Source organism: Panulirus ornatus, chromosome 8 (genome assembly GCF_036320965.1).
Source record: "Panulirus ornatus isolate Po-2019 chromosome 8, ASM3632096v1, whole genome shotgun sequence".
NCBI classification, from domain to species: domain Eukaryota; kingdom Metazoa; phylum Arthropoda; class Malacostraca; order Decapoda; family Palinuridae; genus Panulirus; species Panulirus ornatus.
This window is the reverse complement of record NC_092231.1, coordinates 14802854-14825336: the sequence shown is the minus strand read 5'-3', so window position 1 is coordinate 14825336 and position 22483 is coordinate 14802854. Positions and strand designations below refer to the sequence as shown.

Genomic DNA, 22483 nt, shown 5'->3' with positions numbered 1-22483 from the left:
TGAACATTATGAAGGTCATTTGTTACAAGATCTAGTTTCAGACTGTAAAAGCGCATGAGGAAATTCATATATGTATGCATATTCCAAAATGAAACACTTCAGAATTAAGCTCCTGACCTCCAGGTTAAGGTGATCCAAGAAAACTTGAAGAATCATGATTTTTTGAAGTGAGGAACTTCAGTTCCTAATGTCAAAAAAAACCTCTCCCACTTTCAGGGTACTAGTATCACCAAACCCTAAAACTGTAGTTGAGCAAACTCATCCTAGGGAATTTACTGGGAGGTATGGTAAATTTGGTTCAAACAGTTCCAATCCATGATCAGGGCATTCACTGCTACTGCCCCATGTCAAATGCTGAGTCAGGGCAATCACTTTGGTAGCAAAAAGATCCACCTGAGAAGGCTCCCTCACTGAAAGGCTCTAACGATGTATCTCTCCCTATAAAAATTTTTGTATCATGAAAACTGACCTTGATAGGGCATAAGCCCATGTACTGCAAACTCCTTTTCAACAGGAAGTCTGGAGAAACAGACTTGTACTTTTCAATTAGTTCTAATACGGAAATTGATCTGCCAAAGCCTCATACATGAAGGACAGTAAAAGCCCTATTATCCATAATTTGAAAACAAAGCTTCAGTAAAGGTTGGCATGTGAAGTAATCATGGGTCCTGGGTGCAGCGCATCATGTTCCCACCAGTGGTTCATTCTCACAGTTACCACCATTGTGTGCAGATCTGTGTTACTTGTGCAATTTGGGTATATGTAATAATGTGATTTTCCTGCAACCCACTGTGTTTGTTTCTATGTCATCCAAACATCCAGCAACATCTTCTCCTACCCTAGAATCAACAGTTAAACACAAAAGAACCTCTCTGATCTTAGAAACAAGGCTAGAAATCTTATAACATGCTAATGCTGGTGAGGGAGCATCAACATGGTAGAGAGTACTCCAAAACTTCAATGAGGGTTGGCGTGTGAAGTAAGAGTCAGTCTTGAGCACAGTGCACCATGTTCCCACCAGTGGATCAGTCTTGCAGTTACAACTGAATTGTGTGTAGATCTGTGCTATTTGTATGACTTCGGTATATCTTACAGTGTTATTTTCCTGCAACCTACTGTATATGTGTTTGTTAATATGGCATTCAAATGTCCAGGAACATCTTCTCCTACCCCAGAACCAGCAGTTAAATGGAAGAGAACCTCTCTGACCTTAGATACAAAGCAAGAAATCTTATGATGCACTGATGCTGGTAAGTGAGAGTTAGAGCTTGGGTGTGCTTACATGGGTGAATCTAAATCTGCAACATAATGAGGAGTGCAGAGTAAATCCAAAATGCTGTGGTTCACTCTACTCCATCATCTGCCAAGGTGACCACAAGAGTTAGAACTCCACAAATGGAAAATATGGAGAAAATGCTCTTGTTATACTTTATATAAAGCATGGGACAAAGAAGAAAGACAACCTTAGTAATCTTCAGCTCAGGTCTAAAGCTCTGAAGATTATGAGCATACATGTAAAGGAGACAATGTAGCTGAGTTAGAGCCATTTCAAACAAGTAAAGGATGGCTAGGTAAAATTATTCATCATAAGAAGCTACATAATGTGAAGGTAAAGGAAGAATTTGCCAGAGATGGCCAAGAAGCTGATGCACACATCCATTTTCTTTGTGCAAGGTTTTTACAAAACATATCCCCTACACAAAATGAGGATAAGTATATTACAATTTCTGAATTATAGGGGATAAAGAATACTTCCCCTGTATTCTCCGTGTGTTGTAGAAGGCGACTAAAGGGGGAGGAAGCAGGGGGCCGAAAACCCTCCCCTCCCTGTATTTCAATTTCTAAAAGGGGAAACAGAAGAAGGAGTCAAGCTGGGAGTGCTCATCCTCCTCAAAGGCTCAGATTGGGGTGTCTGAATGTGTGTGGAAGTAATCAAGATGAGAAGAAAAGAGAGATAGGTAGTATGTTTGAGGAAAGAAACCTGGATGTTCTGACTCTGAATGAAATGAAGCTCAAGGGTAAAGGGAAAGAATGGTTTGGAAAAGTCTTAGGAGTAAAGTCAGGGGTTAGTGAGAGGACAAGAAATACTTAGAAAAACAGTTGGATTTGTATGTGGCATTTATGGATCTGGAGAAGGCATATAATAGGATTGATAGATTTGCTTTGTGGAAGGTCTTAAGAGTATATGGTGTGGGAGTTAAGTTGCTGGAAGCAGTCAAAAGTATTTACCAAGGATGTAAGGCATGTGCACAAGCAGGAAGAGAGGAGAGTGGTTGGTTCTCAGCGAATTTTGGTCTGTGGCAAGGGTGTGTGATGTCACCATGGTTGTTAAATTTGCATATGGATGGGGTGGGAAGGGAGGTAAATGCAAGAGTTTTGGAGACAGGGGCAAGTATGCAGTCTGTTAGGGATGAGACGGCCTGGGAAGTGAGTTAGTTGTTGTTCGCTGATGATACAGCTTTAGTGGCTGATTCTGGTGGGAAATTGCAGAAGTTGGTGACTGAGTTTGGAAAAGTAGGTGAACGGAGAAAGTTAAGAATAAATGTGAATAAGAGCAAGGTTATTAAGTTCAATAAGGTTGAGGGACAAGTAAAGTGGGATGTAAGTTTGAATGGAGAAAAATTGGAGGAGGTGAAGTGTTTTAGATATCTGGAAGTGGACTTAGCAGTGAATGGAACCTTGGAAGTGGAAGTGAGTCACAGGGTGGGGGAGGGAGCGAATGTTCTCGAAGCATTGAAGAATATTTGGAAGGAGAAAATGTTATCTTGGAAAGCACAAATGGGTATGTTTGAAGGAATAGTAGTTCCAATAGTGTTATATGGTTGCAAGGCATGGGCTATGGAGAGGGTTGTATGGCAATGAAATGTTTAAGGACAATATGTGGTGTGCGGTGATTTGATCGAGTAAATAATGAAAGGGTTAGAGAGATGTGGGGAAATAAAGAGATTGTGGTTGAGAGAGCAGAACAGGGTGTTGAAATGGTTTGGACATATGGAGAGAATAAGTGAGGAATGGTTGACAAAGAGGATATATGTGTCAGAGGTGGAGGGAACAAGAAGTGGAAACCAAATTGGAGGTGGAAGGACGGAGGGAAAAAGATTTTGAGCAATCAGGGCCTAAACTTACAGGAGGGTGAGAGGCATGCAAGGAATAGATAACGTTCTCTCTTTCCACACATTCTTCAATGCTCGCATAACCTTCATTCCCTCATCCACCCTAAGACTTACTTCCGCTTCCATTGTTCCATTTGCTGCCATGTCCACTTCCAAGTATCTAACCTACTTTACTTCCTCCAGTTTTTCACTGTTCAGACTTACATCCCAAATAACCTATCCTTCAGCTCTGCTAAAATAATAACCTTGCTTTTATTCACATTTACTGTCAACCTCCTCCTTACACACACTCTTCCAAACATCGTCATTAACATTTGCAATTTCACATTTGAACCTGCCACCAATACTATATCGTCATAAAACAAGAACTGACTCACTTCTCAGGTCTTCTCATCCCCTGCATATGGCATATTGCTCTGTCTCCAAGACTCTTGCATTTACCTCACTCACCATCCCATCCATAAACAAATTAAATAACCATGATGATATCACACATCCCTGCCACAGGCCAACCTTTGCTTGGAACCATTCATTCTCCTCTCTTCCTGCTTGTACACATGCCTTTCACCCTTAATAAAAATAAGAACTGACTCACTTCCCAGGTCTTCTCATCCCCTGCATATGGCATATTTGCTCTGTCTCCAAGACTCTGGCATTTACCTCACTCACTCATTCACTTTGCTTGGAACCATTCATTCTCCTCTGTTCATACTTGTACACATGTCTTTCACCCTTGATAAAAACTTCTCAATGCTTCTAGCAGCTTTTCTCCCAACCTGTTTATTTTCAAGACCTTACACAAGGAATTTCTATCAACTCTGTCATATGCTTTCTCCAGATCCATAAATGCCCCATACAAATCCATCCATTTCCCTAATTAATTCTCACACACATTCTTCACTGCAAACACCTAATCCACACATCCTCTACCACGTCTGGAATGACACAAATTACCAGGTACACTCAACAAACTTATACCTCTGTAGCTTGAAGACTCACCTTTATCCCCCTTGCCTTTATACAATGGCACTATACATGCATTCAACCAATCTTTAGACACTGCACCATAATCCATGATAAATAAACATGGGACCAATAATTCCTTTTATGTGACATGTAAGGCTTCATTTCTCTTTCTAAGAAAACTTGTACATCCATGACCTTCTGAAGATTGAAAACCCCATTCAAGACTCAAGACATTCATTCAAACCATCAAGGAATTTGGAGACAAGCTTTTTAAACTTCCTTCTATCTGTCTACCATGCTAGAGAGATGCAATATGGAAAACATCAATCAAGTATAAAAATATGAATATACATATATTTTTTCATACTTGATCGCTGTTCCCTGTGTCAGCGAGAGAGTGCCAGGAAACAGATAAAGAAAGACCCATCCACTCATATACACATATATACATACACACCCATATACATATACATATCAACATATACATACACATACACAGCCATATACATATATACACGTGCATATACTCGCGCGCCTTCATCCATTACCACCCCACAGGAAACAGTATCGCTACCACCTGCATCAATGAGGTTGCACCAAGAAAACAGACAAGAAAGGCCGAATTCATTCACACGCAGTCTCTAGCTGTCATGCGTAATGCATCGACACAACTCCCTATCCACATCCAGGCCCCCACGGACCTTTACATGGTTTACTCCAGACGTTTCACATGCCCTGGTTCAGTCCACTGACAGCACGTTGACCCTAGTATACCACATCATTCCAATTCACTCTATTCCTTGCATGCTTCTCACCCTCCTGCATGTTCAGACCCCGATTACAAAAAATCTTTTTCACTCCATCCTTCCACCTCCAATTTGGTCTCCCACTTCTTGTCCCCCCAATCTCTGGCACATATATCCTCTCTGTCGACCTTTCCTCACTCACTGTCTTCATATGTCCAAACCATTTCAACACACCCTCTTCTGCTCTCTCAACCACACTTTTTTTATTACCACACATTTCTCTTACCCTTTCATAACTTACTCAATCAAACCACCTCACACCACATATTGTCCTCAAACATTTAATTTCCAATACATCCACCCTCCTCCGTACAGCCCTATCTATAGCCCATGCCTCGCAGACATATATAATATTGTTGGAACTACTATTCCTTCAAATATACCCATTTTTGCTCCCTAAGATAACGTTTTCTCTTACCACACATTCTTCATCGCTCCCAGAACCTTCGCCCTCTAAGCTACCCTGTGACTCACTTCCGCTTCCATGCTTCCATTCACTTCCTACAATTTTTCTCCATTCAAACTTACATCCCAACTAATGTGTCCCTCAACCCTGCTGAACCTAATAACCGTCCTCTTATTCACATTTACTTTCAATTTTCTCCTTTCATACATTATTCCAAACTCAGTCGCCAACTTCTGCAGTTTCTCATGCAAATCAGCCACCAGTGAACAACAATTCACCCACTTCACAGATCCTCTCATCCCCAACAGACTAAATCTCTGCCCCTCTCCAAAACTCTTGTATTTACTTCCCTAAACACCCTATACATAAACAAATTAAACAACCATGGTGACATCACACCCCTTGCCGCAGACCAACCTTCACTGGGAACTAATCACTCTCCCTCTTCCTACTCAAATACATGCCTTACACCCTTGATAACTACTTTTCACTGCTCCTAGCAGCTTACCTCCCACTCCATTTTTCCTTAAGACCTTCCACAAAGCTTCATTTTTCCTTAAGACCTTCCTTAAAGCATCTCTATCAATCCTATCATATGCCTTCTCCAAATCCATAAATGCTACATACAAATCAATTTGTTTTTCTAAGTATTTCTCATATTTATTCTTCAAAGTAAAAACCTGATCCACACATCCTCTCCCACCTCTGAAACCACACTGCTCCTCCCAGATCTGATACTCTGTACATGCCTTCACCATCTCAATCAATACCCTTCCATACAATATTCCAGGTATACTTAACAAACTTATGCTTCTGTAGTTTGAACACACATTTATCTCCTGTGCCTTTGTGCAACGGCACTATAAATGTGTTCTACCAATCCTCTGGCACTTCAACTGCATTACCATCCACTCCCACCACCTTGCTGGGTTTCATCTTCTGTAAAGCTTTCACCACCTCTTCTCTCTTCACCAAACCACTCTCCTTGACTCTCTCACTTCACATGCCACACTGATCAAAACAACTTATATCTGCCACTCTATCATCAAACATATTCAACAATCCTTCAAAATACTCACTCCATCTCCTCACTCCATCACTAACTGTTATCACTTCCCTGCTTGCCCCCTTCACCAATGTCCCCATTTGTTCTCTTGTCTTTTGCACATCATTTATATCCTTCCAAAACATCTGTTTATTCTCCCTAAAGTTTAATGATACTCTGAACCCAACTCTCATTTGCCCTCCTTTTCAAACGTTGCAGCTTCTTCTTGACCTCCTGCTGCTTCCTCTTAAAAATCTTCCAATCATTTGCCTTCCCTCCTTGTAAGTACTGCCCAAACCTATCTTTCTCTTTCATTTATAATTTTACTTCATCCCACCACTCACTACACTTTCCATTCTGCCCATCTCCCACCCTTCTCATACCACATGCATCCCTTACACATGCCATCATTGCTTCCCTAAATACAACCCATTCCTCACCCACTCCCCTCACTTCATTTACTCTCACCTTTTGCCATTCTACACTCAATCATTCCAGGTATTTCTTCACACAAGTCTCCTTTACAAGCTCACTTACTCCCACCACTCTTTTCTCCCCTATATTTTCTCCTCTTATTTGAAAACCTCCACAAATCTTCTTCACCTTCACAAGATAGTGATCAGACATCCCACCAACTGCCCCTCTCAGCACATCTACATCCAAGTCTCTCTTTTACACGTCTATCAATTAATACATAATCTAATAATGCCCTTTGACGATTTCTCCTACTAAAATACATATACTTGTGTATATCTCTCTTTTTAAATCAGGTATTCCCAATCACAAGTCTTTTTACAGCACACAAATCCACAATGTCTTCACCATTTCCAATTACAACACTGAATACCTCAAGTGCAACATTTATACTCTCAACTGCCACATTACTCACCTTTGCATTTAAATCATCCATCACTAATACCCCATCTCATGCACCAAAACTAGTGACATACTCACTCAGCTGCTCCCAAAACACTTGCCTCTCATGAACTTTCCTCTCATAACCAGATGCATAACCATCTCTCACCATCCACTTTCAGTTTTACCCACATCAATCTAGAATTTACTTCCTTAACTCTATCACTCACTCCCACAACTCCTGCTTCAGGAGTAGTGCTACTCCTTCCTTAGCTCTTGTCCTCTCACCAACCCCTGATTTTACTCTTCCCCTTTACCTTTGAGCTTAGTTTCACTCAGAGCCAGGACATCCAGGTTTCTTTCTTAAAACATACTATCTATCTCTCCTTTCTTCTCATCTTGGTTACATCCACACACATTCAGACACCCCAATCTGAGCCTTCAAGGAGGATGAACACTCCCTGACTGACTCCTTCTTCTGTTTCCACTTTTAAAAGTTGAAACACAAGAAGGAGAGAGTTTTCAGGTCCCCCCATCCACAGTTGCCTTCTTTGACATGCAGGTAATGTGGGCGAAGAATGACCCATCCATTCAAATACACATACATATAAATAAATGCCCATACATGCACATATACATACATATACATATATACATATGTACATATTCATACTTACTAGCCTTCATCCATTCCTGGCACTGCCCCATCCCACAGGTAACAGCATCACTACCCCCGGCTTCATATACATATATATTTACTCATTTATTTATTTTGCTTTGTCGCTGTCTCCCGCGTTAGCAAGGTAACGCAAGGAAACAGACAAAAGAATGGCCCAACCCACCCACATACACATGTATATACATACATGTCCACACACAGCACATATACATACCTATACATCTCAATGTATACATATATATACACACACAGACATATATATATATATATATATATATATATATATATATATATATATATATATATATATATATATATATATATATATATTTTTTTTTTGCTTTGTCGCTGTCTCCCACGTTTGCGAGGTAGCGCAAGGAAACAGACGAAAGAAATGGCCCAACCCACCCCCATACACATGTATATACATACGTCCACACACGCAAATATACATACCTACACAGCTTTCCATGGTTTACCCTAGACGCTTCACATGCCTTGATTCAATCCACTGACAGCACGTCAACCCCGGTATACCACATCGCTCCAATTCACTCTATTCCTTGCCCTCCTTTCACCCTCCTGCATGTTCAGGCCCCGATCACACAAAATCTTTTTCACTCCATCTTTCCACCTCCAATTTGGTCTCCCTCTTCTCCTCGTTCCCTCCACCTCCGACACATATATCCTCTTGGTCAATCTTTCCTCACTCATTCTCTCCATGTGACCAAACCATTTCAAAACACCCTCTTCTGCTCTCTCAACCACGCTCTTTTTACTTCCACACATCTCTCTTACCCTTACGTTACTTACTCGATCAAACCACCTCACACCACACATTGTCCTCAAACATCTCATTTCCAGCACATCCATCCTCCTGCACACAACTCTATCCATAGTCCACGCCTCGCAACCATACAACATTGTTGGAACCACTATTCCTTCAAACATACCCATTTTTGCTTTCCGAGATAATGTTCTCGACTTCCACACATTCTTCAAGGCTCCCAGAATTTTCGCCCCCTCCCCCACCCTATCATCCACTTCCGCTTCCATGTTTCCATCCGCAGCCAGATCCACTCCCAGATATCTAAAACACTTCACTTCCTCCAGTTTTTCTCCATTCAAACTCACCTCCCAATTGACTTGACCCTCAACCCTACTGTACCTAATAACCTTGCTCTTATTCACATTTACTCTTAACTTTCTTCTTTCACACACTTTACCAAACTCAGTCACCAGCTTCTGCAGTTTCTCACATGAATCAGCCACCAGTGCTGTATCATCAGCGAACAACAACTGACTCATTTATTTATTTATTTATTCATTATACTTTGTCACTGTCTCCCAAGTTAGCGAGGTAGCGCAAGGAAACAGACAAAAGAATGGCCCAACCCACCCACATACACATGTATATACATGAACGCCCACACACGCACATACACATACCTACATACTTCAACATATACATACATACACAGACATATACATATATCCACATACACATATTCATACATGCTGCCTTCATCCATTCCCTCCGCCACCCCGCCACACATGAAATGAACCCCCCCCGCATGTGCGCAAGGTAGCGCCAGGAAAGGACAACAAAGGCCACATTTGTCCACTCTCAGACTCTAGCTGTCATGTGTAATGCACCGAAACCACAGCTCCCTTTCCACATCCAGGCCCCACAAAACTTTCCATGGTTCACCCCTGATGCTTCACATGCCCTTGTTCGATCCACTGACAGGACGTCGACCCTGGTATATCACATCATTCCAATTCACTCTATTCCTTGCATGCCTTTCACCCTCCAGTATGTTGAGGCCCTGATCACTCAAAATCTTTTTCACTCCATCCTTCCACCTCCAATTTGGTCTCCCACTTCTCATTCCCTCCATCTCTGACACACATATATCCTCTTTGTCAATCTTTCCCCACTCATTCGCTCTATGCGACCAAACCATTTCAATACACCCTCTTCTGCTCTCTCAACCACACTCCTTTTATTCCCACACATCTCTCTTACCCTTTCATTACTTACTCTATCAAACCACCTCACACCACATATTGTCCTCAAACATTTCATTTCCAACACATCCACCATCCTCCGCACAACCCTATCTATAGCCCATGCCTCGCAACCATATAACATTGTTGGAACCACTATTCCTTCAAACATACCCAATTTTGCTCTACGAGATAACGTTCTCGCCTTCCACACATTCTTCAACCCTCCCACAACCTTTGCCCCCTTACCTGTGACTCACTTCCACTTCCATGGTTCCACCCGCTGCTAAATCCACTACCAGATATCTAAAATACTTCACTTCCTCCAGTTCAAACTTACCTCCCAATTAATTTGTCCCTCAACCCTACTGAACCTAATAACCTTGTTCTTATTCACACTTACTCTCAACTTTCACACAATTTACCATGAAATGTTGAAATGCACATGTATGTATATGTGCATGTGTGGACGTTTATGTATATACATCAGGCCATTTCTCATCTGTTTCCTTGCACTACCTCATTAACGTGGGATATTTCAGTTCAGTATTATAATATAAATATATATATATAGGAGAAAGAATACTTCCCACGTATTCCCTGCGTGTCGTAGAAGGCGACTAAAAGGGAAGGGAGCAGGAGGCTGGAAATCCTCCCCTCTCTTTTTTTTTTTTTTTTCCCCCAAAAGAAGGGACAGAGAAGGGGGCCAGGTGAGGATATTCCCTCTGGGGTTCAGTCCTCTGTTCTTAACGCAACCTCGCTAATGCGGGACATGGCGAATAGTATGAAAAAAAAATATATAGGAATATATATATATATATATATATTCTTTTTTTTTTTTTTTTGCTTTGTCGCTGTCTCCCGCGTTTGCGAGGTAGCGCAAGGAAACAGATGAAAGAAATGGCCCAACCCACCCCCATACACATGTATGTACATACACGTCCACACACGCAAATATACATACCTACACAGCTTTCCATGGTTTACCCCAGACGCTTCACATGCCCTGATTCAATCCACTGACAGCACGTCAACCCCGGTATACCACATCGATCCAATTCACTCTATTCCTTGCCCTCCTTTCACCCTCCTGCATGTTCAGGCCCCGATCACACAAAATCTTTTTCACTCCATCTTTCCATCCCCAATTTGGTCTCCCACTTCTCCTCGTTCCCTCCACCTCCGACACATATATCCTCTTGGTCAATCTTTCCTCACTCATTCTCTCCATGTGCCCAAACCATTTCAAAACACCCTCTTCTGCTCTCTCAACCACGCTCTTTTTATTTCCAAACATCTCTCTTACCCTTACGTTACTTACTCGATCAAACCACCTCACACCACACATTGTCCTCAAACATCTCATTTCCAGCACATCCACCCTCCTGTGCACAACTCTATCCATAGCCCAAGCCTCGCAACCATACAACATTGTTGGAACCACTATTCCTTCAAACATACCCATTTTTGCTTTCCGAGATAATGTTCTCGACTTCCACACATTCTTCAAGGCTCCCAGGATTTTCGCCCCCACCCCCACCCTACGATCCACTTCCACTTCCATGGTTCCATCCGCTGCCAGATCCACTCTCAGATATCTAAAACACTTTACTTCCTCCAGTTTTTCTCCATTCAAACTTACCTCCCAATTGACTTGACCCTCAACCCTACTGTACCTAATAACCTTGCTCTTATTCACATTTACTCTTAACTTTCTTCTTTCACACACTTTACCAAACTCAGTCACCAGCTTCTGCAGTTTCTCACATGAATCAGCCACCAGCGCTGTATCATCAGCGAACAACAACTGACTCACTTCCCAAGCTCTCTCATCCCCAACAGACTTCATACTTGCCCCTCTTTCCAAAACTCTTGCATTTACCTCCCTAACAACCCCATCCATAAACAAATTAAACAACCATGGAGACATCACACACCCCTGCCGCAAACCTACATTCACTGAGAACCAATCACTTTCCTCTCTTCCTACACGTACACATGCCTTACATCCTCGATAAAAACTTTTCACTACTTCTAACAACTTGCCTCCCACACCATATATTCTTAATACCTTCCACAGAGCATCTCTATCAACTCTATCATATGCCTTCTCCAGATCCATAAATGCTACATACAAATCCATTTGCTTTTCTAAGTATTTCTCACATACATTCTTCAAAGCAAACACCTGATCCACACATCCTCTACAACTTCTGAAACCACACTGCTCTTCCCCAATCTGATGCTCTGTGCATGCCTTCACCCTCTCAATCAATACCCTCCCATATAATTTACCAGGAATACTCAACAAACTTATACCTCTGAAATTTGAGCACTCACTCCTATCCCCTTTGCCTTTGTACAATAGCACTATGCACGCATTCCGCCAATCCTCAGGCACCTCACCATGAGTCATACGTACATTAAATAACCTTACCAACCAGTCAATAATACAGTCACCCCCTTTTTTAATAAATTCCACTGCAATACCATCCAAACCTGCTGCCTTGCCGGCTTTCATCTTCCGCAAAGCTTTTACTACCTCTTCTCTGTTTACCAAATCATTTTCCCTAACCCTCTCACTTTGCACACCACCTCGACCAAAACACCCTATATCTGCCACTCTATCATCAAACACATTCAACAAACCTTCAAAATACTCACTCCATCTCCTTCTCACATCACCACTACTTGTTATCACCACCCCATTTGCGCCCTTCACTGAAGTTCCCATTTGCTCCCTTGTCTCACGCACTTTATTTACCTCCCTCCAGAACATCTTTTTATTCTCCCTAAAACTTAATGATACTCTCTCACCCCAACTCTCATTTGCCCTCTTTTTCACCTCCTGCACCTTTCTCTTGACCTCCTGTCTCTTTCTTTGATACATCTCCCACTCAATTGCATTTTTTCCCTGCAAAAATCGTCCAAATGCCTCTCTCTTCTCTTTCACTAATAATCTTACTTCTTCATCCCACCACTCACTACCCTTTCTAATCAACCCACCTCCCACTCTTCTCATGCCACAAGCACCTTTTGCGCAATCCATCACTGATTCCCTAAATACATCCCATTCCTCCCCCACTCCCCTTACTTCCATTGTTCTCATCTTTTTCCATTCTGTACTCAGTCTCTCCTGGTACTTCCTCACACAAGTCTCCTTCCCAAGCTCACTTACTCTCACCACCCTCTTCACCCCAACATTCACTCTTCTTTTCTGAAAACCCATACAAATCTTCACCTTAGCCTCCACAAGATAATGATCAGACATCCCTCCAGTTGCACCTCTCAGCACATTTTTTCATACTACTCGCCATTTCCCGCGATAGCGAGGTAGCGATAAGAACAGAGGACTGGGCCTTTGAGGGAATATCCTCACCTGGCCCCCTTCTCTGTTCCTTCTTTTGGAAAATTAAGAAAAAAACGAGAGGGGAAGTTTTCCAGCCCCCCGCTCCCTTCCCTTTTAGTCACCTTCTACAACATGCAGGGAATACGTGGGAAGTATTCTTTCTCCCCTATCCTAAGGGATAATATATATATATATATATATATATATATATATATATATATATATATATATATATATATATGTTATTCCGTGTGTGGCAGGATGGCGATGGGGGTGAGTATGGGCAGACAGTGTGAATTGTGTGCATGTGTGTATATATGTGTGTATGTTGGGCGCAAATGGGGAGGTGATAACAAGTAGTGGTGATGTGAGAAGGAGATGGAGTGAGTATTTTGAAGGTTTGTTGAATGTGTTTGATGATAGAGTGGCAGATATAGGGTGTTTTGGTCGAGGTGGTGTGCAAAGTGAGAGGGTTAGGGAAAATGATTTGGTAAACAGAGAAGAGGTAGTGAAAGCTTTGCGGAAGATGAAAGCCGGCAAGGCAGCAGGTTTGGATGGTATTGCAGTGGAATTTATTAAAAAAGGGGGTGACTGTATTGTTGACTGGATGGTAAGGTTATTTAATGTATGTATGACTCATGGTGAGGTGCCTGAGGATTGGCGGAATGCGTGCATAGTGCCATTGTACAAAGGCAAAGGGGATAAGAGTGAGTGCTCAAATTACAGAGGTATAAGTTTGTTGAGTATTCCTGGTAAATTATATGGGAGGGTATTGATTGAGAGGGTGAAGGCATGTACAGAGCATCAGATTGGGGAAGAGCAGTGTGGTTTCAGAAGTGGTAGAGGATGTGTGGATCAGGTGTTTGCTTTGAAGAATGTATGTGAGAAATACTTAGAAAAGCAAATGGATTTGTATGTAGCATTTATGGATCTGGAGAAGGCATATGATAGAGTTGATAGAGATGCTCTGTGGAAGGTATTAAGAATATATGGTGTGGGAGGAAAGTTGTTAGAAGCAGTGAAAAGTTTTTATCGAGGATGTAAGGCATGTGTACGTGTAGGAAGAGAGGAAAGTGATTGGTTCTCAGTGAATGTAGGTTTGTGGCAGGGGTGTGTGATGTCTCCATGGTTTTTTAATTTGTTTATGGATTCGGTTGTTAGGGAGGTAAATGCAAGAGTTTTGGAAAGAGGGGCAAGTATGAAGTCTGTTGGGGATGAGAGAGCTTGGGAAGTGAGTCAGTTGTTGTTCGCTGATGATACAGCGCTGGTGGCTGATTCATGTGAGAAACTGCAGAAGCTGGTGACTGAGTTTGGTAAAGTGTGTGGAAGAAGAAAGTTAAGAGTAAATGTGAATAAGAGCAAGGTTATTAGGTACAGTAGGGTTGAGGGTCAAGTCAATTGGGAGGTGAGTTTGAATGGAGAAAAACTGGAGGAAGTGAAGTGTTTTAGATATCTGGGAGTGGATCTGGCAGCGGATGGAACCATGGAAGCGGAAGTGGATCATAGGGTGGGGGAGGGGGCGAAAATTCTGGGGGCCTTGAAGAATGTGTGGAAGTCGAGAACATTATCTCGGAAAGCAAAAATGGGTATGTTTGAAGGAATAGTGGTTCCAACAATGTTGTATGGTTGCGAGGCGTGGGCTATGTGTAGAGTTGTGCGCAGGAGGATGGATGTGCTGGAAATGAGATGTTTGAGGACAATGTGTGGTGTGAGGTGGTTTGATCGCGTGAGTAACGTAAGGGTAAGAGAGATGTGTGGAAATAAAAAGAGCGTGGTTGAGAGAGCAGAAGAGGGTGTTTTGAAGTGGTTTGGGCACATGGAGAGAATGAGTGAGGAAAGATTGACCAAGAGGATATATGTGTCGGAGGTGGAGGGAACGAGGAGAAGAGGGAGACCAAATTGGAGGTGGAAAGATGGAGTGAAAAAGATTTTGTGTGATCGAGGCCTGAACATGCAGGAGGGTGAAAGGAGGGCAAGGAATAGAGTGAATTGGAGCGATGTGGTATACCGGGGTTGACGTGCTGTCAGTGGATTGAATCAAGGCATGTGAAGCGTCTGGGGTAAACCATGGAAAGCTGTGTAGGTATGTATATTTGCGTGTGTGGACGTATGTATATACATGTGTATGGGGGGGTTGGGCCATTTCTTTCGTCTGTTTCCTTGTGCTACCTCGCAAACGCGGGAGACAGCGACAAAGTATAATAAAAAAAAAATAATATGTTGGGATGTGTGGGTGTGTATGTTTGCGTGTGTGGATGTGTGTGTGTGTGTGTGTGTGCATATGTGTGGGAGTGGGTTGGGCCATTTCTTTCGTCTGTTTCCTTGCTCTACCTCGCAGGCGCGGGAGACAGCGACAAAGCAAAATGAATAAATAAATATATATATATATATATATATATATATATATATATATATATATATTATCCCTGGGGATAGGGGATTAAGAATACTTCCCATGCATTCCCTGTGTGTCGTAGAAGGCGACTAAAAGGGGAGGGAGCGGGGGGCTGGAAATCCTCCCTCTCGTTTTTTTTTTTTTTTTATATTTTCCAAAAGAATGAACAGAGGGGGCCAGGTGAGGATATTCCAAAAAAGGCCCAGTCCTCTGTTCCTAACGCTACCTCGCTAACGCGGGAAATGGCTAATAGTTTAAAAGAAAAGAAAAGAAATATATATATATATATATATATATATATATATATATTTTAAAGGTTTACTGAATTATATTCTGAATGAATAACAATTTCAAGACAAGCATTCATTACTACTTACCTGATTTTTATAAGGATTATGTAAAAGGACACACTCAGACATGAAGTATGAAATCATAGCATTGCCTCCCAAAGCTGCAACATGAGCACGAACAAGAGCCAACACTTCTGTCACAAAGCTGCCCATGAAGCCACTCAGTCCACCACTCTGTGCATAGAGTATTCAATTATTTTCTGATTTCATGTATGAGGTCAGATTAACAAATTCAATGGTATGAACATATAATATTTGAAGGAATGTGGAATTCATCCAATGAAGTCACTATGCTAAATTGGTGCATCAAAAAATTCATTACATGTAAATATATTAGTCTTATCAATTAACAAAAAATATCAAAAAAAGTTAAGAAAAAACAAAAAATCAGGCAACTTACTTATTTGCTGCTGCTTACACATTTAAAGTTTGTGTGCACATTGATAATGCACTGAACGAAGGTGGCCTTTTTTGTTTGTTTCTCAGGGGATGCTATTTTGAGTGTGGCGGGGTGGCGACAGGAATGGATGAAGGCAACTAAAAGGGGAGGGAGCGGGGGGCTGGAAATCCTTCCCTTCCCTTTTTAATATTCCAAAAGAGGGAACAGAGAAGGGGGCCAAGTGAGGGATATTTTTTCCAAGGCTCAGTCCTCTGTTCTTAATGCTACCTCGCTGATAAGGGAAATGACAAATATGTATGATAGATAGATATATATATATATTTTTATTATTATTTATTATTTTGCTTTGTCGCTGTCTCCCGCGATTGCGAGGTAGCGCAAGGAAACAGACGAAAGAAATGGCCCTAACCCACCCCCATAATCATGTATATACATACACGTCCACACACGCAAATATACATACCTATACATCTCAATGTACACATATATATACACACACAGACATCTACATATATACACATGTACATAATTCATACTGTCTGCCTCCATTTATTCCCATCGCCACCTCGCCACACATGGAATAACATCCCCCTCCCCCCTCATGTGTGTGAGGTAGCGCTAGGAAAAGACAACAAAAGGCCATATTCGTTCACACTCATTCTCTGGCTGTCATGTAATAATGCCCGAAACCACAGCTCCCTTTCCACATCCAGGCCCCACAGAACTTTCCATGGTTTACCCCAGACGCTTCACATGCCCTGATTCAATCCATTGACAGCACGTCGACCCCAGTATATCACATCGATCCAATTCACTCTATTCCTTGCCCGCCTTTCACCCTCCTGCATGTTCAGGCCCCGATCACTCAAAATCTTTTTCACTCCATCTTTCCACCTCCAATTTGGTCTCCCACTTCTCCTCGTTCCCTCCACCTCTGACACATATATCCTCTTGGTCAATCTTTCCTCACTCATTCTCTCCATGTGAACAAAATATTTCAATACAACCTCTTCTGCTCTCTCAACCACACTCTTTTTATTACCACACATCTCTCTTACCCTTTCATTACTTACTCAATCAAACCACCTCACACCACATATTGTCCTCAAACATCTCATTTCCAACACATCCACCCTCCTCCGCACAAACCTATCTATAGCCCATGCCTCGCAACCATATAACATTGTTGGAACTAATATTCCTTCAAACATACCCATTTCTGCTTTCCGAGATAATGTTCTCACCTTCCACAAACTTGTCAACGCTCCCAGGACCTTCGCCCCCTCCCCACCCTGTGACTCACTTCTGCTTCCATGGTTCCATCCACTGCCAAATCCACTCCCAGATATCTAAAACACTTCACTTCCTCGAGTTTTTCTCCATTCAAACTTACCTCTCAATTGACTTGTCCCTCAACCCTACTGTACCTAATAACCTTGCTCTTCTTCACATTTACTCTCAGCTTTCTTCTTCCACACACTTTACCAAACTCAGTCACCAACTTCTGCAGTTTCTCACCCGAATTAGCCACCAGCGCTGTATCATCAGCGAACAACAACAGATTCACTTCCCAAGCCCACTCATCCACAACAGACTGCATACTCTCCCCTCTCTCTAAAACTCTTGCATTCACCTCCCTAACAACCCTATCCATAAACAAATTAAACAACCATGGAGACATCACACACCCCTGTCGCAAACCGACATTCAATGAGAACCAATCACTTTCCTCTCTTCCTACTTGTACACATGCCTTACATCCTCGATAAAAACTTTTCACTGCTTCTAGCAACTTGCCTCGTACACCATATACTCTTAATACCTTCCACAAAGCATCCTCGATAAAAACTTTTCACTGCTTCTAGCAACTTGCCTCCCACACCATATACTCTTAATACCTTCCACAAAGCATCTCTATCAACTCTATCATATGCCTTCTCTAGATCCATAAATGCTACATACAAATCCATTTGTTTTTCTAGGTATTTCTGACATACATTCTTCAAAGCAAAAACCTGATCCACACATCCTCTAACACTTCTGAAACCACACTGCTCTTCCCCAATTTGATGCTCTGTACATGAAAATACTAAACAAACTTATACCTCTGTAATCTGACCACTCACCTTTATCCCTTTTGCCTTTGTACAATGGCACTATGCATGCATTCTGCCAATCCTCAGGTACTTCACCATGAGCCATACATACATTGAATATCCTCACCAACCAATCAACAGTACAGTCACCCCCTTTTTCAATAAATTCCACTGCAATACCATCCAAACCCACTGCCTTGCCAGCTTTTATCTTCTGCAAAGCTTTCACATTCTCCCTGACCCTCTCACTTCGCACACCACCTCGACCAAAATACCCTATATCTGCCACTCTATCATCTAACACATTCAACAAACCTTCAAAATACTCACTCCATCTCTTTCTCACATCACCACTACTTGTTATTCCCTCCCCATTAGCCCCTTTCACTGATGTTTCCATTTGTTCTCTTGTCTTACACACTTTAATTACCTCCTTCCAAAACATCTTTTTATTCTCCCTAAAATCTAATGATACTCTCTCACCCCAACTCTCATTTGCCCTCTTTTTCACCTCTTGCACCTTTCTCTTGACCTCCTGCCTCTTTCTTTTATACATCTCTCAGTCATTTGCACTATTTCCCTGCAAAAATCATCCAAATGCCTCTCTCTTCTCTTTCACTAATAATTTCACTAATAATCGTACTTCTTCATCCCACCACTCACTACCCTTCTAATCTGCCCACCTCCTACGTTTCTCATGCCACAAGCATCTTTTTGGCAAGCCATCACTGCTTCCCTAAATATATCCCATTCCTCCCCCACACTCCTTATGTCCTTTGCTATCACCTTTTTCCATTCTGCACTCAGTCTCTCCTGGTACTTCCTCACACAAGTCTCCTTTCCAAGCTCACTTACTCTCACCACTCTCTTCACTCCAACATTCTCTCTTCTTTTCTGAAAGCCTCTACAAATCTTCACCTTTGCCTCCACAAGATAATGATCAGACATCCCTCCAGTTTCACCTCTCAGCACATTAACATCCAAAAGTCTCTCTTTCATGCACCTATCAATTAACATGTAATCCAATAACACTCTCTGGCCATCTCTCCTACTTACATACGTATACTTATATATATCTCTCTTTTTAAACCAGGTATCCCAACTCACCAGTCCTTTTTCAGCACACAAATCTACAAGCTCTTCACCATTTCCATTTACAACACTGAACACTCCATGTACACCAATTATTCCCTCAACTGCTACATTACTCCTTTTTGCATTCAAATCACCCATTACTATAACCCATTTTCATGCATCAAAACTGCTAACACACTCACTCAGCTGCTCCCAAAACACTTGCCTCTCATGATCTTTCTTCTCATATATAATATATATATATATATATTTTTCATACATATTCGCCATTTCCCGCATTAGCGAGGTAACATTAAGAATAGACGATTGAGCCTTTGAGGGAGTATCCTCACTTGGCCCCCTTTTCTGTTCCCTCTTTTGGAAAAGTAAAATCTGAAGGGGAGGATTTTCAGGCTGCTGCTCCCTCCCCATTTCATCACCTTCTACGACACGCAGGGAATATGTGGGAAGTATTCTTTCTCCCTTATCCCCAGGGATAATACATATACATACACATAAATATATACACATGTACATATTCATACTTGCCTTATTCCATTCCCGGTGCTATCCTGCCCCACAGGTAACAGCATTGCCACCCCCTGCATCAGCAAGGTAGCACCAGGAAACAGATGGAGAAAGGCCACATCCGCTCACACTCAGTCTCTAGCTGTCAGGTATGATGCACCAAAACCATAGCTCCCTATCCACATCCAGGCCTCACAGACCTTCCCATGGTTTATCCCAAATATTTCACATGCCCTGGTTCAATCCATTGACAGCATGTCGACCCCAGTATACCACATTGTTCCAATTCACTCTATTCCTTACATGCCTCTCACTATCCTGCATTTTCAGGCCCCGATCGCTCAAAATCTTTTTCACACTATACTTCCACCTCCAATTTGGTCTCCTGCTTCTCCTTGTTCCCTCTACCTCTGACATGTATATCCTCTATGTCGACCTTTCCTCACTCATTCTCTCCATGTGAACAAAATATTTCAATACAACCTCTTCTGCTCTCTCAACACGCTCTTTTTATTTCCACACATCTCTCTTACCCTTTCATTACTTACTCTATCAAACCACCTCACACCACATAAAGTCCTCAAACATTTCATCTTGGGGTCTGTTTTCCTCTAAGATTTCACTGCTATTTCTTTGGTGATCACATACTAAAATTCCAGCACTGCATGATAATTTTTTCCAAAAAGGGTATCATACCTTATGTTCCATATTTCCTAACTGTACTAAGTAAAAAATGAGATCAGTAACTGATGGTTTATATCTGCCTTTTGCTCTAGTGTGCTCCAGGACATATTGGCACTATTAGTTTTTCTAAACATATTCAGAGAATATTATCATTACTATTATTTTGCTTTGTCGCTGTCTCCCGCATTTGCGAGAATATATCTATCCAAAATTCACCTTCCATAAAATTTCAAAGATAGTTATCTAGGAATAAAAAAATCACTTCAGAAGTATATTTCATCCACCAGTTATATTCTAATAATGTGCAGATGTTTTACACATGTTTCAGCACAAAATGCTAAAGTGTGGGAGTACCCACTTATTTTACTTACACAAAAATAATGATCAATGATTACAGTGCCACTATCTTTAAACAATTATAATAAATCTTTTCAACTGATAATCAATGTATTTCACTGATAATTCATTCATAAGAGCAACATCATAAATGTTTATAAAATCATCAGCCGTACTAATAGGCAGGCACAGGCAATCCTGCCTCCACTATCGCTACAAAGACCTTCTCCTCCCTCATCTTGAGTCAACTTTCAATATTGGATGAGCCAGAGACCATGAAATGAAATCACTCTACATGATCCAAAGACAGATCATCATTTTCATGCAATTCATGATTATCTTCTACCTGGTCCTCTAAAGCTAACAAAAAGCCATTCAGTTTCATTTCTCATGAAAATATAATGTCATTAGCATGGCTACAGGATGACTGTATATGGGGAGATATTATTTTGCAGTGCCACTTCAGCCTCCTCCAGGCATGGTCCATTACCTTGAAATAGAGGTATAAAACTAGATTCATAAATATCAGTCAAGAGAAATTGCACCTTGCTGTGTAAATATCCATCTTGAGTAGTTAGAAGGTTAAGGGGTTAAGTGAATTCAGGTTTTCTCCATCAGTCTCCTTTTAATCAAAGCCCTCAATCATCAGTACTCTCTACATCTTTCAAAAAAAAAGCGTGTCTTGGTGTGTCCTACAGCATTCTGATTGTAACATCGTTATTTTCATCAAAAATTCAATTCGGTTCATTTTCTCTCTACAGAGAGGGTTGTACGCTATCCACATAAATGCTGTTTCCTCCTATCATTGTTCTTTCAAGACACCATCTTCCATTAGTTTCCTGAGACCTTCCCCTCCTCCTATGCCTTCTCTTTCCTTTCCTGCTACAGTGTTCCCATATAAAACCTCTAAGCTCTAGTTCTTTGGTATCATCCACATATTCATATGAATTTATAGGTAGTAGCTGGTAGTAGCCAACAACCAGGGAGGTATATTACCAGTACTACCCACCTGGGTACTGGGAGGGTTGGTGATGGCTGTGTGGCGAGCCAGCACTTCAGTAGCTGTCAAGTTGCACTCCTCTGACCCAGATGGCTGTCTTTCCTTTTTACTTCATCCACACATGGACTTCTGGCAGTCTGTCTACAATCATACATAATACGACAACATGTAACTCATATAACTCATTCTTTGTAACTCTAGATTTCTATGTGGTGAGCACAGGGCACTAGTCCTGCCTTTTAACAAAATGGTAGGAGCAATAGATAGAAGTAGTTGGTAGGAACATTTAAGAAAGAGCATTAGGTATAAACAGGCAGAAACAGTAGGTAAGACCATTAGGCAGGAACATTAGGTTGTAGTAGTCATTAAGAACATTACGTAGGAACCTCTG

At 41.6% G+C, this 22483-nt stretch overlaps 1 protein-coding gene across 3 annotated transcripts in view; it reads right to left on the bottom strand.

Moving 5' to 3' along the window:
* LOC139749842 (C2 domain-containing protein 5) overlaps nucleotides 1-22483 on the bottom strand; it is a 222235-nt gene that overhangs the window by 9241 nt on the left and 190511 nt on the right. For all 3 annotated transcript variants that reach the window (XM_071664154.1, XM_071664157.1, XM_071664156.1), the window contains exon 20: nucleotides 16002-16148. In XM_071664154.1, coding sequence (XP_071520255.1) covers nucleotides 16002-16148 — 147 coding nt within the window. The remainder of the gene's footprint in view (nucleotides 1-16001; nucleotides 16149-22483) is intronic.